Source organism: Nannospalax galili, unplaced genomic scaffold (genome assembly GCF_000622305.1).
Source record: "Nannospalax galili isolate Female #2095 unplaced genomic scaffold, S.galili_v1.0 scaffold156, whole genome shotgun sequence".
Taxonomy (NCBI): domain Eukaryota; kingdom Metazoa; phylum Chordata; class Mammalia; order Rodentia; family Spalacidae; genus Nannospalax; species Nannospalax galili.
This window is the reverse complement of record NW_008337625.1, coordinates 281,743-305,770: the sequence shown is the minus strand read 5'-3', so window position 1 is coordinate 305,770 and position 24,028 is coordinate 281,743. Positions and strand designations below refer to the sequence as shown.

The 24,028-nt window shown below is 42.3% G+C and overlaps 1 protein-coding gene and 1 non-coding gene across 8 annotated transcripts in view; both read left to right on the top strand.

The window, feature by feature from the left end:
• The first annotated feature begins 1,258 nt into the window (after positions 1 to 1,258).
• On the top strand, positions 1,259 to 1,424 carry LOC115070277. Its single transcript, XR_003849461.1, has one exon. It is a non-coding gene; the product is annotated as a U1 spliceosomal RNA (small nuclear RNA).
• Positions 1,425 to 4,180: 2,756 nt separating this feature from the next.
• Ccar1 (cell division cycle and apoptosis regulator 1) overlaps positions 4,181 to 24,028 on the top strand; it is a 57,369-nt gene continuing 37,521 nt past the window's right edge. For 2 of the 7 annotated variants that reach the window (XM_008832644.2, XM_029563357.1), the window contains exons 1-8: positions 4,181 to 4,289; positions 5,401 to 5,522; positions 11,924 to 12,096; positions 12,791 to 12,835; positions 15,805 to 15,837; positions 17,564 to 17,757; positions 20,403 to 20,517; positions 20,612 to 20,804. In XM_008832644.2, the coding sequence (XP_008830866.1) occupies positions 5,450 to 5,522; positions 11,924 to 12,096; positions 12,791 to 12,835; positions 15,805 to 15,837; positions 17,564 to 17,757; positions 20,403 to 20,517; positions 20,612 to 20,804 (826 nt within the window). In that variant the 5' untranslated portion in view covers positions 4,181 to 4,289; positions 5,401 to 5,449. Of the gene's footprint in view, positions 4,379 to 4,481; positions 4,502 to 5,400; positions 5,523 to 11,923; positions 12,097 to 12,790; positions 12,836 to 15,804; positions 15,838 to 17,563; positions 17,758 to 20,402; positions 20,518 to 20,611; positions 20,805 to 24,028 lie in introns of those variants that run through there. The other 5 variants (XM_008832645.3, XM_029563353.1, XM_029563354.1 and 2 more) reach the window with 5 other exon arrangements.

Sequence of the window (24,028 nt, the reverse complement as noted above, 5' to 3'; positions counted from 1 at the left end):
TGCCTGCCCCTGCCTCCCAAGTGCTGGGATTAAAGGCATGCGCCACCATGCAGGACTAAATAAAATATTTTTTAAAAAGTAAAATAGGGGGCTGGAGCGATAGCTTAGTGGTTAAGAACACTGACTGTTCTTGCAGAAGACCCAGGTTTGAATCCCAGCACCCACATGGCAGCTAACAACTGTCTGTTAGTCCAGTTCCAGGGGATTTGACAGCCTCTTCTGTCCTCCATGGACACTGCAAGACACGGGTGCATTTACTTACATGTAGGCACAACACTCATATACATAAAATAAAAATAATAAATAAAATATTAAAAAATCAATAAAATAAATCAATAAAATCTTAATGTAATTTTGGGCTGGAAAGACGAATGAATGGCTAAAAATGTTTGCTGCTCTTCCAGAGGCGAGAGGTTTGCCTCCCAGCATAGATGTCTGGTTGTTCCCAACTACCTGTATCTCCAGCTCTAGGGGCCTTTTGGTCCCTGCAGGCATCTGCACACAGGTACATGTATAAACAAACCTAAACCCCTGCTCCTACTCAATACTCATAAGTAAAAATAAAGCTGTTAAAAATTTTTATATGTATCAGTGTTATGCCTTTATGTATGTAAGTGCACCCATGTTGTGCAGTGCCCAACAAGGACTGAAGAGGGCATTGGATCCCTGGAACTGGAGTTATGGATGGCTATTAGCCACCATGTTGGTGCTGGGAATCAAAGCCAAGTCTTCTGCATGAGCAGCCAGTGCTCTTAACCACTGAGCCATTTCTTCAGCCCACCCAAAAAATAAAGCTTTAAAAAATGGTAGACAGCCGGGTGTGGTGGCGCAGGCCTTTAATCCCAGCCCTCGGGAGGCAGAGGTAGGCAGATCTCTGTGAGTTCAAGGCCAGCCTGGTCTACATAGTGAGTTCCAGGACAGCTGGGGCTTGTCTAAATAAATAAATAAATAAATAAATAAATAAATAAATAAATAAATAAATAAATAAATAAGGTAGAGAGCAACAGAAGTACCCATTGTGGACCTCTAGCCTCCATACACCCCAACACAGGCGAGCACACCTGCACACACACACTCACACACACACACACACACACACACACACATACATACATATGCACTTACACATATAAATAAATAATTATGTTTAAAAAAGAGGAATAAAGTTTTGTAATGATTTGGTACATTTCTTATGGGAATATAAAATACTGCAGCCACTGTAAAAATAGTTGAACATTTTGTCCTAAAGTTAAACTTAAGACATACCTGGAAGTGGAGATACAGAGTCTATGAAGGTGGTTTTCCCAAGGTCAATCTTATCTGTTGCCCTCTGGTTCTGCTGACCCCTGCAGCTTCCCCAAATGCGGCCGATTTTATTCCATGATTTGGATTAGTGGAGATCTGAGTTTCCACTCTACCCTATTAAAAAAAGGTAAATATACAATTATTAGCTGACCCAGAATTGCACCCTAAGATAGGGTATATACCCCCCAAAATTGAAAACAGTTCAATGAAAAAACCTTTTAAAATATTCTTCAGAGAAGCGGAAAAAAAAAATTGTTTTGAAGCACTACGTAGTCCTGGCCATGAGGACAAGGCAGCGATCCTCCTGTCAGTGCTGGGGTGACAAGTGAATACCACTTGCCCATGGGAAAACTTCCTTCCTTCCTTCTAGATTTGTTGGAGCTGTATAATAAAAGATTTAAAAAAACAGAAATTCATTAACACGTCATGTATACATTGCTGCATCTCACAGCAACATAATTCAAAAGTTTGAGTTTATATAGCTTTATAACAAAGGAATAATAAATGAAGAGAGACATGCCTGATGTATTCCTATCTTAATTCAAAACAAAACAAAAAAGTAAACATAAATTAAGCATCTTGGCCTAGGTTTCTAATCCTAGCCTTTCAGGTAGAAGAATCTCAAGTTCAAAGCCTCTCTGGCCATGTAGTGAGACCCTGTATCAAATGTACAAAGAGAAATGGAGATATAGCTCAGTAATAGGCCAGATGCTGGAATTATCAACTACTATAATCATAGCTGAAGAAAATAAAGGTGAACATTCGTGACACAAATGATACAAAATTTCAGCAGGGAATAAGCACGCACACACATACATACACACACACACAACACACACACACGCAAAGAGAAATATCAAGACAAAAATTGTTCAAGTTTCTAAGTAAAGCAAACTATGGAAGATTAATAGATTAACATATGGTAGAAAATGTAATTAATGAAGTAAGATTTCTGGCTGAGGCTACTAGAGGTGGGTAATGCCTACATTCTCAGCATTTGGCAGGCAGGGGAAGGATTGCTACAAGTTCGAGGTCACCCTGGTCAATCTAGCAATTTCCAGTACAGCCAGGCTTTCATATTGAGATTTTGTCTTCAAAGTCAAAACAAAAAATTTTTTCTTCTTTATACGCTTCAGGTGCAGTCTGTTGGAAAATCTCCAAAGAAGTTTTGAGACAGGGTCTTGCTGTAGTCCCAGATGCCCTGGAATTTGCTATGCAGAGCAGTTTAGCCTTGAATTTACAGAAATCCTCAAGCCTCTGCCTGCTGAGTTTTGGGATTAAAGGTGTGTGCCACCACACCGGTTAAAGAAGACATTGGTAATCTACCATTAGGTAAAAAGAGAGGGGGTTAAGAAAGCTTTTCTTGCCTAATTGTCTTTGGCTCAAAGTAATCCTCAAATGAAAAAGGAACATTTTGTTGTGACATTCTGATTTCCTTTAGAACTGTTAATAAAAGTTAAATGTATAGATAAACCAAATCAACTGATGTTCTAAACATGTATTGTTTATATTGTAAAAGACTAAAATTGGGTGGAAGGCATAGCTGACTTCTTGATTAAGATCACTTACTGCTTTTGCAGAGAATCCAGGTCCATTTTCCAACATCCACATCAGGTGGCTCACACACTTTGTAACTCCAATCCCAGGGGATCTGATGCCCTCTAGCCACCACAGGCAGCTGCATGCCCATGGCACATATAAATTCATGAAGGCACACGCACATACACAGATAATAAATAAATCTTTTTTGGGGGGAGGGTGGTCTTTTTTGAGACAGGGTCTCCCTGTAGCCCCAGCTGGCCTGGAACTATGTAGACCAGGCTGGCCTTGAACGCACAGAGATCCACCTACTTCTGCCTCCTGAGGGCTTGGATTAAAGCTGTGTGCCACCATGCTCAGATTAAACACATTTTTTTCAATGATGTTTGTTAAGCATGATAAAGCCTTTATTCATGAACATTTTTCTAGGTAAATGGAGCACTGCAATTACTGTTTTATTTTGGTTTCCCTGTATAGCCCCAAGGGCCTGAAACTCACTGTTAAGGTTCAGATAGCCCTACCCCCTCACCAACAGGGTCTCAAGGGTTTCTCAAGATCCTGAGAAAAGGGAACCTAGCCCATAAGCACCATCGTCTTTGAAGTCAAGAGAAGCAGACTTTACTGTTTGGCCAACACAGCAGGCTTCCCCTTTGACCTCTAAAGAGGACAGGTTTTAACAGTCCCACTCTCCCTCTTCCCCCTGCCCAGCTTTAAAAAAATATACATCTTCCTGCCTTCTGTAGGAAGCAGAAGACTCCCCCCTTAAAATACCCCAGCTCAGGACCTAGGCAGACATTTTCCCTGCCCGGAAGGGAATCTGTCCCATATGTTCCCTTGCTAATAAACTATTCTGATGGTGTTTTATCTGTGTCCTGGTGCTTTCCCCTGATCAACTAGATTCATCAATAGGCTACTTTATCTATCACTCCCTTAGTAGACAAGGCTGGCCTCGAACTCAGAGAGATCCACCTGCCTCTGCCTCCCCAGAGCTGGGATTAAAGGCATGCCCCACCACGCCGGGCCCAAACCGTGATCTTTCTGTTAAACTAATCATGTTTCACTTTAGAACACAGGATGCAACCGAACATTATTGTTCCAAGAAATGGAATTAGATTTAAAAGACCCAAGATGGCGCCACCCCGCCCCGAGGACCACGTGACCGTTCCCTCCTGGCCTAGCCTCAAGAGCGCGTTTCCCTCAGAACTGATCCGGGACCACCTGTTCATTGTTAAGCACCCGCTCCAGCTCCCGGGTGTAGGGAGCGTGCCGGGAGCGCGCGCGCAGAACGTTCCGCCAGGAGCGCGCGCGCAGAACGTCTTGCCGTAAGCGCCGTTCCTTCTGGAGATGGGTTGGAGGTGCGGCGCAGAGGAAGGGGGGGTGCTGGCGCATGCGCCTGAGGTTGACGGGTTTGAAATGGCTTCGGCGTTAGCCCGGTCCCTGCTCAGGTGAAGGTCTGGTCAGCGCTGTGGTTTGGAGCTGTGGGCGGTCGCGTCCGGGTCCTTCCGCTCCCGCGCGGCGGGGAGTGCGCTCTGAGGTGGCGTGGTGGCGCGGCGCGGCGTGGCTGTAGGGAGATGCGCAGGGACGGACGCGGCCCCTTTTGTGCGGGTCGTAGCAGGCCCGCCGCCCTTCCCCCACCGCGGTTCCCCGCGGTCTTCAGGTGCTGAGCCGGCGGCCTCAGGCCGGGACCAGCCCGGTGTGGCGGGGTCGCGGGGGCTTCCGAGGAGGATGGAGGCTCCCTGGGCCCGGCCCGAGGGCTCCGGGTCCCCGTGCGCGCTGCGCTGGGTGGCAGCTCCTGGGGACGGCGAGAGACCGGGGCGGGAGGAAGATGGATGCCCCCACCCCCACCCCGGATACCGGCTCCGCGGTGCCGGCCCCTCACCGCCTGGTCTCCCGGGCCTTGGGGAGGGGTCCTCGGCGTGGCTCACGAGTTCTCTCAACCGCCTTTCAACAGTGAGGGACCAGGGTGACAAAGGCCAGAGTGACTTCTCCAGTACCGACTAGACGATGATCGAAATGGTCTTCGTCCGTGCCTCGGCCTTTAATCGGGGGATCTTGACTCAGTTTCCAGGATTGATTTCCACCACTACTGTGGTCTAAATCCATTGCCCAAAGAAACATCCAAGGCTCTGTGACTGTGAAGTTGTCCACTTCTTGTTTATTATTTCATCAATTATATTTATAGACTACGTCTGGCGGTGTAGCCCCAGCTGGCCTGGAACTCACTATGTAGAACAGGCTGGACTGGAACTTACAGAGATGGGCCTGGCTCTCCACCTCCTTGATGCTGGGATTAACGGCATAGGCCACCAAGCCTGCTGGCAAGGCTTTTTTGAATAATGTCACTATGTCACAGAAAGAAGTCTAAGTCCCCCAAGGATATCTTTGAAGTAGGGTACTTCCTATTGATCTTGTTGATGTAATGTTTTTGTAGAATTTCAGATATTCCTTTGCATACAAATTGCATTTACATGCCCTTGATAATATTAAGCAATTCTTTAAAATACCCTTAGGTGATATTTGTAATTGAAGTTTGAAATATGAATCCTTTCTTAATAGATTGCTGCTCTAGAAGAGAAACAAGTGAAGGGAGTTTTCCCCTTGCATCATGGCTCAGTTTGGAGGACAGAAGAATCCGCCATGGGCTACTCAGTTTACAGCCACTGCAGTGTCCCAGCCAGGTCAGCCTACTGAATAATTGTACTGTAAATGTGTGGAGGGGGCCCTAGTACAGCAGTGATTTAGATTCATGGTATGGTGAAATGTTTGCAAATGTTTATTTTTTAAAATACTTTAAAAAATGATTTCATGGGGCTGAACATGGTGGTGCAAGCCTTTAATCCAGCATTTGCCAGGCAGATGCAGGTGGATCTCTGTGAGTTCGAGGCCAGAGTTCGAGGCCAGCTGGGGCTACAGGGAGACCTTGTCTCAAAAAGACCAAAAAAAAAAAAAAAAAAAAATTGCATCAACTAGCAAAACTGCTTACCCATCAGAGGAAGCAGAGGATGAAGAAGATGGTATGTACAACCATCTGCAGTACTTTTTAGGATTGAAAACACTTTTTTGGAGGGGGTGGTTTAGACAGGGTCTCCCTGTAGCCCTAGCTGTCCTAGAACTATGTAGACCAGGCTGTCCTTGAACTCACAGAGATCCACCTGCCTCTGCCTCCCGTGTGCTGGGATTAAAGGTGTGCGCCACCAGGCCCGGCTATTTTTTTGGTTTGAATGCACACTAAGGTTTCTTCATACCTTCATACACAACATGTCACTATACATTGCTCTCATCTGTCTGCCCCACTGTACTTGCCTATTGTTTTTTGTTTGTTTCTTTTGTTTTCCTTTTAAGACCCCCGTTTTTGTTTGTTTGTTTTTCTTTTGAAGTCTCTTGTAGCCTAGTCTGGCCTGGCCTCCCAACTAGTAGCAGTCCTCTTGACTTAGCCTCTTTCCTGCATAGTGGGATCACAGGCATGAGTTACAACACCTGGCTTATAGTTTTTCATGTTTTAAATTGATTATCCTCTAATTGATTTAATAATGTTGTAGGTCACTAATTCTATAGAGAGCATGTATATCTCCCATGCTGGTTATTAAAAAGTCTTCTATAGCTAGGCAAGTGTTCTACTGTTGATCTGTATTCCCAGCCTATCTACCTGCTTTTGGCGGGGGCATAGGGGTAGGGATTAAACCTATCTGAGCCCCAAATAGAGTATATTTCGTTTAGAATGTTTTAAGTTTTTAGACGATATGTTTAAAAGGAAATGTATCTAAAGGCCATAATTTATGAAAAGTTATACATGACTTTTTTCCTGTGTGTGTCTGTGTAATGGCCAACCTCACATGTGGAAGTTAGAAGATAACTTTGGGAAGTCAGTTCTCTCCTGACATGTAGGCGTTAGTGATTGAACTTAGATTGCCATACTTGGCAAGCACCTTTACCCACCAAGCCCCTTATTATTTTGTATGTGTGTGTGCATATGTGTCTGACATGTATGGTTATAGGTGTTTTGAAGAGTTTAGAGGACAACTTCATGGGAGTGGTTCTCTCTACATGCAGGAGTTCTGGGAATTGAACTCCAGGCATTTGCCAGTGCTTTTATCCATTAGCCATCTTGTTGGTCTAACTATGATATTTAGTTGTTTGAATTTAAAGTAGAAGTACTCCATAAAGGATTTAATATTGGGACTGGAGAGATGGCTCAGCAGTTAAGAGCACTGGCTGTTCTTGCAGAGGACCAGTGCTTAGTTCCCAGTACCCACATGGTGGCTAATAGCTATCAGTAACTCCAGTCCAAGGGATCCAATGCCTCTTCTGTCCTCTGAGGGCACTGCATGACACAGGTGCAGACGATATACTCATATGCATGAAAGAAAAGTAAAAATTTTTTAAAAAAGAATATACCTTGGGCTGGAGAGATGCCTCAGGTTAAGAGTACTTTTTGTTCCTCCAAAGGACCTGGATTCGGTTAGAGAAATCTTTAAAAAGAATTTAATTGCCATGAGCTAGGGACATACCTTAGGTAGTCTAGTAATTGCTGAGTGTACACAAAGCCTTGGATTTGATTTCCAGTACCTCATAGCTAGGTGTGATAGGGAATTGCTGTGATCTCAGCACTTAGGAGGTAGATGCAATAGGATCAGAAGTTCCCAGGCACCCTTGAGTGAGTTTCAGGCCAGTCTTTACCACATGTGACCTTGTCTTTGGAAAAAAACAATAAAAAAATACTAGGGAAAGGAAAAGATAGTCGTAAACATCATAAATGAACACTTTGGGTTCAAATTAGAGTGGGGAAAAAAAGACATTTTCAGTATTAATTCGATAAAAAAAAATACCATTTATTAATTGCTTTGTGAGACAGGCTCTTATTCTTTAGCCCAGGATGTTCTTGAACTCAGCATGATCCTCATCTTCCTGCCTCAGTTTCTTCAGTGCTGGCCTTATAGGTGTGAGCCACCACACCTTTCTCATTGGTATGTTTAAATACCTCTGTTGTAATTTTGAGTTTCAGATTCTAAGACCTTGTGCTCTCAGTGTTTTAAAAATTACTGAAAATGATGGTAGGAGAGATAGCTCAGTTGTTAAGAGCTGTTGCTGATCTTTTACTTTTTGAGGTGGCTGTTTGGAGACAGGGTCTCCTTGTATCCCCAGCTGGCCTGGAATTCACTATGTAGACCAGGTTGGCCTCCATGTCACAGATACCTCTTGCCTCCCAAATGCTGGGATTAAATGTGTGTGCCACCACGCTCTGCAAATTTGCTCCTCCTGCAGAGCATGAGAGTTCAGTTCCCAGCACCCACATGGTGGCTCACAACCAATTCCAGTTCTAGGGGGTCTGACAATTTCATGTGCACGTACAAAGAGAGGCACAGACATACGTATACATCATTAAAAATAGTAAGAGGTGGGGTTGGAGAGATGGCTCAGCGGTTAAGAACACTGGTTGTTCTTGCAGAAGACCTGGGTTCGAATCCCAGCACCCACATGGCAGCTAACAACTGTCTCTAACTCCAGTTCCAGGGGATCCAACAGCCTCTTCTGTCCTCCTCTGGCATTGCATGACACTAGTGCCTACACGCAGGCATAACATTCATACACATAAAATAAAAATAATAAAATATTTAAAAAAATAAGAGGCAGTGTGGTGATGCATGCTTTAAAAACAGTAAAATTGTCTTTTTTTTTAAATCACTGGAAACAGAAATGACCTTTCCTTTCATTGGAATGGATACTTAAGGGTTATCATTTTATATTTTAGTATTATGGAATTGAGGCACATTCCCACCGTGTAGCCCAGTCTGACCTGGAACTCATGCCAGTCAGTCCTCCTCCCTCAACCTCCTAAATGCTGGGGTTGAGGTGAGTACCACACTGCCCAGCATTCTTACTGGAAATAGAAATTATTATAGATCATATTTAATTCAGACCAAAGTATTTCTTTGTTAAGTAATGGGAAAACTAGAGGTCTTGAGAGATGGCTCCACTGGTAAAGTGCTGTGACACAAACAGGAGGATCTGGCTTTGATACCCAGTACCCAGGTGAAAGGTGTGGTGAGATGTTCAAAGAGGACCTCTTCCTTTTACAGAAACAGTAAATCAAATAATTCTTGTTTCTGTTTCATCTGCACTAAGTCAATTCTTGTTTCCATTTGTGTGTGTACCTAAGTGCATTATGTGTAGAGACCAGAAGTTGATATCAGATATCTCAATTTTTCTTCACTTTTTTTCTCTTACCATTTTTCTTTTTTTCTGTCCTAGAACTCACAGATCTGCCTGCCTCTACCTCTAGAGTGCTAGGATTAAATCCATGTGCCACCAAGCCCAGTATATAGTCTATATTTTTGGGTTTTTGTTTTGAGACAGGGTCTCTCTGTAGCCCCAGCTGGCCTGGAACTCACAGACATTCACCTGTCTCTGCCTCCTAAGTGCTGGGATTAAAGGTGTGTGCCACCATGCCTGGCTTAGATAGTCTATGTTTTATTTTATTTTTTTTTAATTCATTATTGTTTTTTTGAAACAGGGTCTATAGCCCTAGTTTGCTGTAAACTCTCTATGGAGCCAAGAATGGCCTTCAACTTCTTATCCTCCTGCCTCCACCTTCCAAGGGCTGGTATTAGGCCCAGCATGGTGGTAAATGCTTTTAATTACAGCCCTTGGGAGGTGGAAGAAGTTGGATCTCAGTAAGATCTTTAGATCAAGGCCAACCTGGTCTACATAGTGACTTTCAGGCCAGCTGTATATAGAGAGATCCTCTCTCCAAAAAGAAAACAAAACTCTAAAAAACAAAGCAAATGTTGGGATTACAGATGAGTACCTCCACATTGCCCAGCTTAATGCCTAACATTTTTTTGTTTGTTTGTTTTGAGGTAGGGTTTCCCTATAGCCCCAAGCTACCCTGGAACACACTGACCACGGTGACCTTGATCTGACAAAGGATTGTTTTTCTCTGCCTCCTGAGTCCTCTGAATGCTGGGATTAAAGAGAGTTGCTACCATGTTTGGTTTCTGCCCTTAGCTTTTATTTTATGAATGAGCAAGGAGACAATAAAGATTTAGTAAATTTGTCAGTCTCTGTGAGATTGAGACCACCCTGGTCTACATAGTGAGTACCAAACCAGCTGGGACTACAAGGGAAATCCTGTCTCAAAAAAAAAATTTTTTTTACTAAATTTGCCAAGGACAAAGTTAGTAAATCTAGGTCTTCCTTTTCTGTTTCTGGCAATACATGGCTAAGGGGTATAGTTCAGTGAACACTTCCCTAGCGTGTTGGGAGGCCCTTGTTTCTATGCTATAGTTCTAACAAAAAAATAATAGAGATTCTCTGTATTAATGTATTAATGAGATTTTGTAACCAGAACATGTGCTTGTATTTGAAATTATGTATATTCTTGGGCATAATACTAAATCAGATCTCTCTCTCTCTCTCTCTCTCTCTCTCTCTCTCTCTCTCTCTCTCTCTCTCTGTGTGTGTGTGTGTGTATGTGTGTGTTTGAGGCTCCACCTGCCTCTCCCTCACAAGTGCTGGGATTAAAGGCATGTACCACCATGCCTGGCTCAGATTTTTCAAAATTAAAGTTTAGGGGCCCAGATGCAGCTCAGTTGATAGAGTGCCTAGCATGTATGAGGCTCTGGCATGGCATATACTTTTATGGTGACATACATTCATAATCCCAGCACTTGGGAGTCTGAGTTAAGAGAATGAGGAATTCTCACTCATTTGTGGCCACATAAAGAGTTTGAGGTCAGGCATAGCTATATGACATCCTGTCTCAGTAAAAAGAGAAACGGAAAAAAAGAAATAATGTAATTTTGTTTATGTACTACCCCTATAGTAAGTAGGCAAGTTTTGCATAGTAATCCTAGAGTAGGCTTCAAATGGAATTTACCAGTGATGTCATGAATAAAATATATAGTCCCTCTGGGCATGGTGGTGCACGCCTTTAATCCCAGCACTTGGGAGGCACAGGCAGGTGAATCTTTGTGAGTTCGAGGCCAGCCTGGTCTACATAGTGAGTTCCAGGACAGCTGGGGCTACAGGGAGACCCTGTCTCAAAAAGATACCATTGCCATAGAATCATATGAGCAGGGTCCCAGGAGCTTGCCAGGACTCTACTTCCATATGATCGTGCACTGCCTCCCTGGCTCTTAGAATCTTTCTGCCCTCTCTTCTGCAATGGTCCCTGAGCTCTGGGTGGGTGAAGTATAATACAGGAGTCCTGTCCAAGGACCAGTAATCTGCAGACTTTTAATCTCTACTTTTTGGCCATTTGTGACCTTTTGTGTTCCTGGCCCTCTGTTGCATGAGGGATCTTGATTATTGAGAACTTAAAGATTCATTATTGTTGTCTTCATTACCCCTGTTCTGTATTTCGTGAGCCTTAGGTGTAGAGGTTGCATTTAAGATGTATCACCTTAGTCCTGGGCAATTCATAGACAATATCTATGTGTGACTAGTTGTGGTACTTGGTAATATTTTCTGACTTGTGCAAAATAAGCTTATTTGGTATTTACAGACAAATATCCTAGTCACCACTCATCAAACAAACTTACTAATTTTATTTTTTATGTGTATGAATGTATTGCCTGCATGTAGGTAGGTACAACCAGGTCATGCAGTAAGCTCGGAGGTCAGAAGAGGGCATCAAATCTAGAAGTGGAGTTACAGACAGTGGTTAGCTGTCTTGTGGGTGCTGGGAATCAAACCTGGGTACACTACAAGAGAAGTCAGTGCTCTTAACTGCTGAGCCATCTCTTCAGCTCTCCTTTTTTGTTTTTTGAGACAAGGTCTGCTGTATTACAAGCTGGCCTCAATAGTACTATGTAGGGTAGGTTGGTCTGAAAAATACTCCCTGATACTCACTTGATTGGTCTAGGTGACTTGAGTCATTGCAGTTGAAGTTGGTAGACCCATGTTTTCTTATATTGCCATAGAATGAACATTTCTTGTAATGCCTTTGTGATCTGGAGGGATAGGAATCAAGTAAGTTTGACAAGTGTTACATTTTTCAGTTGCTCAGTTCTCATGGAAAATTTCAGAAAACTATCCAAAGAATCTTGATTGCGTTTGTTTTCCCTTTTGATCATTGTAGCTGCACTGGGTGTTCAGCAGCCCTCACTTCTGGGAGCCTCTCCTACCATTTATACCCAGCAAACTGCATTGGCGGCGGCAGGCCTTACCACACAAACGCCAGCGAACTATCAGTTAACGCAAACTGCAGCATTGCAGCAACAAGCTGCAGCCGCTGCAGCTGCATTGCAGCAGGTGAGTTTTAGTAAGATGTAGAAGATGGTTGCCCTTTTTTTTTGTTTGCTGTTTTCTGTTGGTTCATATATATTTTTTAAAACAGTCTTTCTATGTTGCCCAAGTTGCCCTTGAACTCCCAGTACCTCCACAGCCTCCCAGGTGTGTGCTAGCATGGCTGGCTGCTACTTCCGTATTTTAAAGAATGAATTGAGGGTAAAAAAACACAAAAAAAAGTTAATTCTTTTTTCTGGGGTTAGAGATTATACTGTAGCTGAGCATAGTGACACATCCTTATAATCCTAACACTTGGGAAGAGAGCGTGACTGGGGTACCTGGTAGGACTCTGTCTCAAAACAAAACAAAAGTGTATGCTTAGCACAAAGTATATTTGTATAGTCAAAATTATTAAATTCTTAGGTTGGTAAATGGGATAGTCATTATCTTTATTACTATTGATGAAAATTCTGACTTTAGTGGATCCCAGAGTACAAATAATCTTCATTTTGTTTTAGATGAAGTATAGCTGATTTAGAAAATTTGTTCTAGCTGGGCGTGGTCGTGCACGCCTTTAATCCCTGTCTCAAAAATACAAAATAAAAAGAAAATTTCTGTTCTGTGTAGTTTCATATCTGTTTTTATATACATTACTTTAGGAATGAATAAAACTTAACCATATTTTTCCTTGAATAATCTTTTTTTTTTTTCCCCCCAGCAATACTCACAGCCTCAGCAAGCCTTGTATAGTGTGCAACAGCAGGTTAGTTTATATTTTCCATGTTAAAAGTTGATTTTAAGAGACTGGAGAGACTCAGCGGTTAAAAGCACTGGCTGCTCTTGCAGAGGACCTGGATTCAATTCCCAGCACCCACATGGCAGCTAACAACTGCCGTAATTTCAGTTCCTGGGGATCTGATGCTTTCTCACCTTTGAGGGCACTGCAGGACAGGTGCACTTACACACATGCAGGCAATACACTCATATACATAACAACAAAAAATATTTTTTCTTTAGTTTTTTTGAGACAGGGTCTCCCTGCAGTCCCAGCTGTCTCCTGGAACTTGGTATGTAGACCAGGCTACCTGGAATTCACTGAGATCCACCAGCCCCTGCCTCTGGAGTGCTGGGATTAAAGGCGTGCACCACCATGGCCAGCTTAGATCCTCTTGTTAGCACTTCCTGAGTGCTGCAATTACTGGAATACACTAGCATGCTCCTCTGTTTTATTCAGGGTTGAGGAACGAACTCAGGGCTTCCCATATGCTAGGAAAGCACTCTACCAACTAAGTTAAATCTGTAGTCCCACTCAAATATTTAAGTACAGTTATAAAGTGTACTATTGATTATAATGTATTCTGTTGAATCACATGAAAGTGGCATTACTCACCTATTCATACAGAAAACTATTTTGATGAAATTTAACCTGTTATGTGGTAACTCCATATGCAGTGGATATTTTGAATTAAAAGTTTATATAAGTTCTGTTCTTATCACATCAGTTCCTTTCCTGTTTTCCTTAAAAACATATGTAGGAGAGGATATATGTTTATTCATGGCATCCATGCCTATGAGACATCAGACCATTTAGTAATGCTGCTTATTTTAGGCCTATCTGTGGATTGTAGTGTGTATTGCTTCTGACTGTGTCTGCATACCTGGCAAGAAGCATCTTGAGGGAAGTTTTTATTTTGGTTTATGAGCTTGTGAGAGATATTTTACAGCCAAACCATAATCCAGGGCAGGGCATTTTTATTTTTGTTGTTTTTCCATGTGTGTGTGTGTGTGTGTGTGTGTGTGTGTGTGTGTGAGAGAGAGAGAGAGATTTTTGAGATGGGCTACAGGGGGACCCTGTCTTGGAGAGATTAAGAAAAAAATTATTTGTGTATGATGTGTGTCTGTGAGAACATACATGCCATGGCACACATGTAGAGTTCTGAGAACAACCTTCTAGTGTCCTACTTTTACATCTACCTTTACCTGAGTTCTGGGGATCAGACAGGTAGATTGCCAGGCTTGTGCAGCAAGCACCTCTCACAGTGAGCCAACACACTGACCCACCATAGCAGTGCTAGAGATTGAGCTTAGGGTTTCATTCATGTTAGGCAAGTACCCTATCAATATACCTATATCCCCAGTCCTTCCTCATTTTAAATTTTCGAAATTTTTAAGATTTATTTTACTTTTTGTGTGTATGTATGTCTTTGTAACTGCACGGGTGTGTGGGTGCACATAGAGGACAGAGGAGGCCATTGGATGCCCATAAACTAGAATTACAGGCAGTTTTGAGCTACTGGACATGGGTGATGAGAACTGATCTCCAGTCCTGGGAGCAGCAATCACTCTTATTTGCTGAGCCTTCTCTAGCCCCTGTTTGTTTTTTTTATTATTTTATTTTTTCACTTTTTGATGGTGTATGTCATTTATTTAATTATCTTCATTTTCTGGATAAATTCTGGCACAGAGAAACCAAATACATCCTTTACATTCATAATGGCATCTAACATATTGTCATCCGAGGGTGAGGCCTAGGTCATATCATCCATTTTAGCAGCTGTGTCTTTCTAGCAATTTCTGACTCAAAATACATACCCAGTGAGTGTTGAACAAAGGAGCTGGGATTAAAGGTGTGTGCCACCACTCCTGGCTGGCCTTATACTTTTAAGCTCTGTGGCAGTCAACACATTGCAAAATCTGAAATTATCTACTTTACAGAGTTGTAGGGTATGTATGTGTTTGTGCACATGCATCCATGCATGATCTTATGCTGTTTCAGTGAAATAACCACAACTAAAAATCAACTTCTTGGGGCTAGAGAGATGGCTCAGTGGGTAAGAGTGCTTGCTCTGTAAGCCTGAGGACCTGAATCCTAGCGCTCATTGTAAAAAGCTTGTCATACCTCTTGAGTGTCTATAATCCCAGCACTGGGGGCCGACATGCCAAGAGCTCACTGAAAAGGTGAAATTTTGGTTCAATAATAAACCCTACCTCAAGGCAGTAAAGTTGAGAGTGGTAAGAGAAGCCATCTAATGTCTTTGGTCTCCACATTTATGTACATGAGGTTTTCACCCTGTATAGTGTGTGTGTGTGTGTGTGTGTGTGTGTGTGTGTGTGTGTGTACGTGTGTGTGTGTACGTGTACATACCACAGAGAACACTACTCCCCTGCCATACAAGTCAACTTTTAAAAACATTTGGTGTTTCTGTTTGTGTGTGGGCCTGGGATGTGCCACAGTGTACATGTGAAGGTTAGAGGATAACTTAAGGGACTCAGTTCTGTCCTTGTTACAGGAGGTTCCCTCGGGTCAAATTTAGGTCAGTAGCTCGGCAAATAGGCACCTTTACCCACTGAGCCATCTCACTGACTTCACTGACTCCCTCCCTGTACTCCTTCCCTCCTTCCTTTTCTTTGAAACAGCATCTCCCATCTCCCTGTAGCCTTAGCTAGCCTGAAAGTCACTATGTAGACCACGCTGGTCTCAGTCTCACAGAGATGCACCTGTCTCTGCCTCCTTAGTGCTAGGATTAAAGGTATGCAGCCCCTCGTCTCATTTTGGCTTTATTTTAATTAAATGTAATTATATAATTAATATTGAATGAGTTGCTTAGAAGCACCAGGTGTGTAGTTTGAAAAAGTTGTAGGTAAGCTTAAAATGTTTAAAACCAAGTTTACCTTCATAAATTAGCTCTGAAACTAATTCTTGATTAATACTTTTTTGTGTCTTACTTTCAGTTACAGCAACCCCAGCAGACCATTTTAACACAGGTCAGTTTGATCTTTATTTAATTTTTTTGGACATCTAAATGAAGTTTTATTTCTATTTTAGTTTTTCATCCATTCAGAGTTTAAGGGTACTTGCCGGATTCATGTAATAATATTGCAATATTTATTGTTAGATAAAGATGGGAGATGTGGGATTTTTTATATGTTGAGATGGAAAGGTATAGTGTATTAAGAATTTATATGGTTTTAGAGAAGGAATATATGTATATATGCATACTTAAGACATCTCATTAATAATAAGTATGATGAGGTAGCTTCTTGGCTAGGAATTGAGTAGTTAGAACTCTTCAGGTATGATAGAAGGTTTTTACTGTATGACTTGTAAATTTTTTAAGTTGAGAATGTGTTACTTTTTTTTTATTTTCTTGAGAAAAAAATGTGTCTCAGGCTGGCCTGAACTTTGTAGCCAAGGATAACCTTGATGTTCTGGTCCTCCTGCTTCCACCTCCTGAATGCTAGGATTATAGGCATGTACTATGGTTGGAGAATCAAGCCCAGGGCAGGGCACATACCTTTAATGTCATCACTGTGGAAACAAGCAGGTGAATCTCTGGGATTTCCAGGCCAACCTGTCTACTTAGCAATTATAGTGAGACCCTCCCTGTCTCTGTCTGTCTCTCTCTTCACTCTCTCCATATATATATTTTTTTGTTTTGTTTTGAGACAGGGTATCCCTGTATCCCCAGCTGGCCTGGAACTCACAGAGATCTGCCTCCTCTGCCTCTGGAGTGCTAGGTCTAAAAGTGTGTGCCACCACGCCCAGCAAATATGGTTTTGTTTTTTTTTTTTGTCTTTTTTTTGAGGCAGGGTCTCCCTGTAGCCCCAGCTGTCCTGGAACTCACTATGTAGACCAGGCTGGCCTTGAACTCACAAAGATCTGCCTGCCTCTGCCTCCCAAGTGCTGGGATTAAAGGCATGTGCCACCACGCCTGGCAAGTTTTTTTTGTTTTTTTTTTTAAAAACCAGGGCTTCAGGTATGCATGAGAAGCACTCTACAAATGAAGCTACATACTCTGTCACTTATTATTTATTTTTGGTCTTTTTGAGACCCGGTTTCCCTGTAGCCCCATGTGGCCTGGATCTCAGAGATTCCCCCAGCCTCTACCTCTGGAGTGCTAGGATTAAAGGTGTGCACCATCAAACCCTCTAAGGAGGTGATACTTAAAAACTGAATTTGAATTTGACCAGCAGATTGACAGTGGGGTAGAGAATTTGGACCTGGTATTTGGAAGAAAAAAAACTGGGACTGATTTAAGTATAAATTTATTGGGAGGGTATTGAATAGCTTTTGCGATGCCAAGAAGACTATAATTTCTTTTAGTATATTTAAACTTTACTAAGCCTTTTACTGAGGCAGTGTTTGACAGGCTGGTTTTGTTTATTTGTTTGGTTTTGGGGTTTTTTGGGGTCTTTCTGATACAGGGTCTCCTGTGTAGACCAGACTGGCCTTGAATTCACAGAGATCTGCCTGCCTCTGTCTCCCTAGTGTTGGGATTAAAGGCATGAGCCATCATGCCTGATTGGTTGGGGTACTTTTGAGATAAGGTATCATAGTATTTACCCTGGATGGCTGTTTTTCTGTGGGTTCTGGAGAAGAAACTGTGTCTTCCTAGTCCAAAGCATGTTTGTACAGTCATTTTTAAAAAATATTTTTAAGCAGTTACAAGTCATTAAGTCACCTTAATGTGGTATTACTTTTGTTTAACAGCCAGCAGTTGCACTGCCCACAAGCCTTAGCCTGTCTACTCCTCAGCCTGCAGCACAGATTACTGTATCATATCCAACACCAAGGTCCAGTCAGCAACAAACTCAACCTCAGAAGCAGCGTGTTTTCACAGGAGTTGTTACAAAGCTACACGATACATTTGGATTTGTGGATGAAGATGTCTTCTTTCAGCTTGGGTAAACTTCCATGAGATATTGATACATGGTGTATGTGCCCTTTTTTTTTTTTCCTTCACGGAGATCTGCCTGTCTCTGCCTCCCAAGTGCTAGGATTAAAGGCAGGACCTAGGGCCTGTGTCCTTTTAAAGAAAATTATATTTATTTGTTTAGGGGTGGAAAGACTGTGTTACCTGTTAGAGGAAACTGGGATTTGGTTCTGTCCTTCTGCCATATGGGTTCCAGGGGTCAAACTCAGGTCACCAGGCTTGGTGGTTAGAATCCTTTCCTGCTGAGACCTTACACTAGCAAATGTGCCCTTGTGCTACAGAATGAGATTAAAGATATCTTAAAATTGTTTTTTGGGGTCTGGAGAGATGGCTCAGCGGATAAGAACACTGGTCGTTCTTGTAGAAGACCTGGGTTCGAATCCCAGCACCCACATGGCAGCTAACAACTGTCTGTAACTCTGATCCCAGGGGATCCGACAGCCTCTTTTGACCTCCACAGGCATTGCACGACACAGGTGCACTTACCTACATGGCAGGCAACACACGCATACACATAAAATAAAAACTAAACAAAAAAATTTTTTTTTTTTAAAGTTTAAAAAAAATGTTTTCTAGGACTTTTTTTTTTTTTTTTTAATTTGTGTGTGTGTGTGTTTATGTCTGTGTCTGCTATGTGTGTCGGGGTGCCCACAGAAAAAGCCTGAAGAGGCATCGGAATCTGGAGTTAATAGGTGTTCTGCTGCCTGACATGGGTTCTGGGAACTGAACTCGGATCTTCTGAATGGATACCAAGTGTTCTTAACCGCTGAGTCATCTCTTCAGCCCCCCAAATATTTTTAGTTTGTTGTAAATGTTTAGTCAGGTGACATTTCTTAGTAATGTTCTTGTGCAGTAAAATTGAAATTGCCTGTCTTGTGTAATTTTTGTTGTTGTTGTTATTGTTGGTTTTTGAGACGTGGTCGCCCTGTAGTCCCCACTCACTTAGAAGTCACTATGTAGACCAGGCTGGCCTCGATCTCACAGATCCACCTGCTTCTTTCTCCCAAATTTTGGGCATGTGCTACCATGCCCAGCTGAAATAGCCTTTTAAAATTAATTTTTTGACATCTGATACTGACTGAAAATCATTTTCTAAATTTTTTTTATTTGTGTGTGAGTATTATGCCTGCATGTTCACCTCTGTAGTACATTGCCCGAGGAGGCCAGAAGAGGGTGTCTGAGCCCTTGAAACTGGAGTTAACATAGGTTTGTTAGTTTCCATGTGAATGTAGGATTTGAACCTGTGTCTTCTACAAGGGCCACCAGTGCTCTTAACCACTGAGCCATCTCTCTGGCCCTAATTTTTTTCTTTTTAATTGCATGTATGTGTTTTGCCTGCCTTAAGTGCACCATGTCCTGCAATACCCACAGAGGGCAGAAGGCATCAAATCCCCTAGAACTGGAGTTATGGACAGTTGTTAGCTGCCTTCTGGGTGCTGGGAACAAAAACCTAGGTCCTCTGCAAGAGCAGCCGGTACTCTTAACACTGAGCCATCTCTCCAGCCCCTAAATTGTTTTTGTGCATACACATGTATGTGTTTGGTGGAGGGAGGGCTTAACCAGTGCTAAAACTTAGGGATTTTTTTTTTTTTTTAATCTTTTTTTGAGACAGTGTCTCCCTGTAGCCCCAGCTGTCCTGGAACTCACTGTGTACACCAGGCTGGCCTTGAATTCACAGAGATCGCCTGCCTCTGCCTCCCAAGTGCTGGGATTAAAGGCGTGCGCCACCACGCCCAAAATTAGGAATTTTTGTTTTTGTTAATTGCTTTGAGACTGGGGCTCACTATGCAGCCCTAGCTGACCTGGACTCTGTAGACCAGGCTGGCTTGAAACTCACAAAAATATACCTGCCTCTATCTCCTGAGTGCTTGGATTAAAGGCATGCTGTACCACACCTAGCCTAAAATTTTTTTTTTTTAATTTTATTGCATTTTTTATTTGGTGAGTCCAAATGCACATGTGGAGGGTGGAAAATAACTTGCTGAATTCAGTTCTCATTCCACTTTTGGGACTCAGGGATGAAACTCAGGTTGCCAGACTTGGTGACAAGCATCTTTACCTACTGAGCTATCTTGTTGACCCTAAAACATAAATTTCTAATTGAATGTATGTTAGTGCACCTATGTTTCTAAATGCTCACGGAGGGCATATGATCCCTTGGAAGTGGAGTTACAGATGGTTGTTAGCCACCATGTAGGTGCTGGGAACCAAATCCAGATCCTCTACAAGAACAGCTCAAACTCTTAAACTCTGAGCCATTCTTCAGCCCCCTTGAAATAAATCTTAACAAAATAAAAATGAGCCTGGTGTGGTGGTGCAGGCCTTTAATCCCAGCACAAGGGAGGCAGAAGTAGGTGGATCTCTGTGAGTTTAAGGCCAGCCTGGTCTACATATCAAGCAAATTTTAGGCCACCTGGGGGTTATAGAGAGACCTTATCTCAAAAACACCAAAAAAAAAAAGTCTTTCAGGCTTTCATTTCAGTTGTATTATACTTAAAATAAGTGTATAAATCTTTTGGGTGGGAAAAGATCTCTTTTAATTTATATATAAATCTTTTTTGAAAGAATCCCTTTTCTTTTTATTATATTGACTGTTTACTGTATTTATCTTTTCAGTGCTGTCAAAGGGAAAACTCCCCAAGTCGGTGATAGAGTTTTGGTTGAAGCTACTTATAACCCTAATATGCCTTTTAAGTGGAATGCACAAAGGATTCAAACACTACCAAATCAGGTACATGATTATTGCATTTAGTATTATAAAATTTGATAATTGTTTTAATTTTCTTAATTTTTTTTTCCATTTTTAAAATTTCCTTATTTTTCAGAATCAGTCCCAAACCCAGCCTTTGCTGAAGACTCCTCCTGCAGTTATTCAGCCAATTGCACCACAGACAACATTTGGTGTTCAGACACAGCCGCAGCCGCAGTCACTCCTGCAGGCACAGATTTCAGCAGCTTCTATTACACCATTGCTGCAGACTCAGCCGCAGCCGTTACTGCAGCAGCCACAGCAGAAAGGTATGCCCCATGATGGATCTTTGCTTCTTGGCTCAGCTGCATATGTCGATTCAACTGCTAAAGACATGAGTTTGTGTTTAATTAGAAAAATGACAGGAATGTCAAGAAACATGAAAGGAAGCTTAAATAGAATGTCTTCTTCTGTGGCTTCCTCCTCTTTGATTTAAATATGAAGAAGCGCCATTGCCAGCCCTAAGGGCCGGCTCATCTCATCTCGGGAGAATCCAAAGTCTGATAACTGACCATGACCCGTTCTGTAGTGATTTTCAGCAATAACAGTAACTGTCAGCAAAGAAATCTTAAAAAACAGTGAGCAAGCATAATACACAGTATTATCAGAGAGCAACAAGGGATAGGAGCCATGCAAACAAGGGATTGCTAAGCCAATAGATTACAAAGTTTTTGAGAGTGTTAACATTAGTTCTAACAACATTTGATTTATTTACAAAGAAACAGTATCTTTCTCAATATCATATATACTCTTTTTATGTCCAGTAGTTATTAAGTCTAATGTTCTTTTGTTGTGAAGCACCGTTTTGGTGATAGAGTTCATTTGTTGTTGGAGAAACTCCAGGCTGTCAGTCACTGATGTCATAGCTTGGTTCAGCTTGTCTCAGCCAAAGGCAGAATCAGGTGCAGCTTGTAGTAGCTGTTGTCATAGCAACGTCTCCAGCATCTAGTGTAAGCTCGATCTCTACCAGCAGGGGGAAGAAGATCTTTCTCTGCTGGCAGCTCCTGAGATGTAAACATTACTGGTACACAAAAGGTGTACAAAGAAATCAACACAGTTTTGGGCTTTTCCTTGATCTATAGGAAAAGAGGAGCGATGCATGCTGTACTGGGGAGAGTAGTTAGTGAGGCATTTGTAATGAGTAGGCTTGCTGCTGAAAATGCAAATTGAATGGTTAGCCAGTTGTTTGAATCCACTTAGATAAGAGTCAGTGAAATCTTTTTCTGCTCCTGGGTAGAGAAGGGTGGTAACTGGTACTGCTGTCAGTAGATGCACAAAAGAAAGTAATTAGACATTGGGGTAGGTGGGAAGAAAGTTAAACTTGTTTCAGGACATAGTATCTTATCTGGTCCTCTGTCTTTCTTGTAGAATAATATTATGATTTAGTACAGACTTGGCTACGGGTGTGAGCTGTTGAGAGACATGAAAGTTAACCTGTGCAGTACCTAGAAAATACACCTGAGTAGAATTCTGTTATTACTTAAATGCTCCAGCGATTGTCCCATGGATCTGATTTTTTCCTTGAGAAATAAACTCTCTAGAACATGGTATTAGGGAGAGTGGGGGCTGTCTGAAGCGTTGGTGCTGAGCAGGGTAAAGACAGCCATGAGAATGACAGAGAAGGAAGCTCCAGGGGGACATCTGTGGCATGCAGTCTCCACTAGGTCATGGATCTCTCTCCATGTGATCCGGTGTGGCTTTGGATGTCGTCTCTGCCTCTTTCTTTTCCTTGTCTCTGTCAGGGTCATGTGAGCCATTTTCTTTGTGGGCGGGGAGGTGTCCGACATTTCTAGCTGGAACCCAGATAGGCTTTGGTTGATCCTGTGGGAAAACACAAGCAAATCCTCTCCCTGTGGTCAACAATGGATCTGGTCCTTTCTAGAGTCCATCAAAGGGGTCCCTCTATTTAACCATGATGGGTGGTACTGGGTGTATCTGAGCCCAGTGTCGGGTGATGGGAGGAGCATCTGTCCCTCTATATACATTAAGTACATTAAGGGTGAACAAGGCTAATGTTAATTGAATATTGGGAGAATATGTTGTTTGAGCCTGTCTTTTTAATTGGTCCTTTAAGGTCTTATGTGACCTTTCCACAATGGCTTGTCCCTGTGGGTTGTAAGGGATGCCAGTGTGATGGGTGATTTTCCACGCTTCACAAAAATTTTTAAATGAGGAGCTGGTAAATGTTGGGCCATTGTCTGTCTTTAGTTGTGCAGGGAGGCCCATGATGGCAAAGGATGAAAGCATGTGATTTATTAGCTTTTTTGAACCTTCACCAGTCTGAGCAGTAGCCCAGAGGAAGTGAGAGTAAGTGTCTATGGTTACAAACACATATTTTTGTCTGTCGAATTGGGGGACATGAGTTACATCAATTTGCCAGAGGGCATTAGATTTTAGTCCTCTAGGGTTGACGCCCATTTGCTGCATAGCAGGGGTATGTATTATTGATGCACAAGAAGAGCAGGTTCTAACAATGCGCTTAAGTTGCTTGAGAGGAATGTGGGGAAATCTGAGATGAAGCCCTTGTAAATTAATATGAGTGGCATGGTGGAGGTCTTGGGCATCTGGTATGCTGGCAGGGAAAGTTCCAGCGGTGGCTACTTTATCTGCTATGGCATTTCCTTCAGTAAGAGGTCCTGGGAAAGAGGAGTGGGACCTGATATGCTGGACAAATAATGGAGCCACTCTCTTTTGTAATCATGTGGAAATTTGTATTAGCAGAGGTGAGATGGGGGTACCATCTATTTTAATAAAGGAACGGCCTAGCCATGGGAGTAAATTAACAGCATAAATGCTGTCAGAATAAAGGTTGAAGGGTTTATTGATTTTATCAAAAGCCATATAGATAGCAAAGAGCTCTTAAAACTGTGGGGATTTATCTGATAGAGGCTGATGAATATATCACAGGTGGGTCATCAGGAGAGTCATATATAACTAATGCAGCTCCCTTTTTTCCTCCGTCTGTAAAGGCTGTAATAGTCTCTTTTATGGGTTTGTGGCAGAAGAGCTGAGGTGGGAGCCAGCGAAACACTGGAATAACTGACATCCATTTATCTTTGGGATAGTGATTATCAATTTGTCCTGGGAAGCCTATTAAGCTAATTGCAAAAGAGGAGTGATGCTTTAAGAGCCATTGTACATCTGATAATGAGAAGGGGATAATAAGAGTATCAGGTTCCTTTCCTATAATTTGTATAATTTTATCTCTTCCTTGTCAAACCATGGATGCAAGAGTGTCCACTTCTGTAAGGAAGCGAGGAGTGCCCCCTACTGGCGTGTGAAGCCATTCTAGTACTCCGTGTGGCTGATGAATTGCTCCTACCATGGTGGGGGAGGAATTAAATATTAAGAGTTGGACAGGTAGCTTGGGGTTATATCTGGCTAGTGATGCCTTTTGGAAGTGGCTATTAATTACTTGGAGAGCCCTTTTTGCATCTGGGTTTAGATACCATCTGGAGGCTGGGTTTTTGTCTCCCTTTAAAAGATCAAAGAG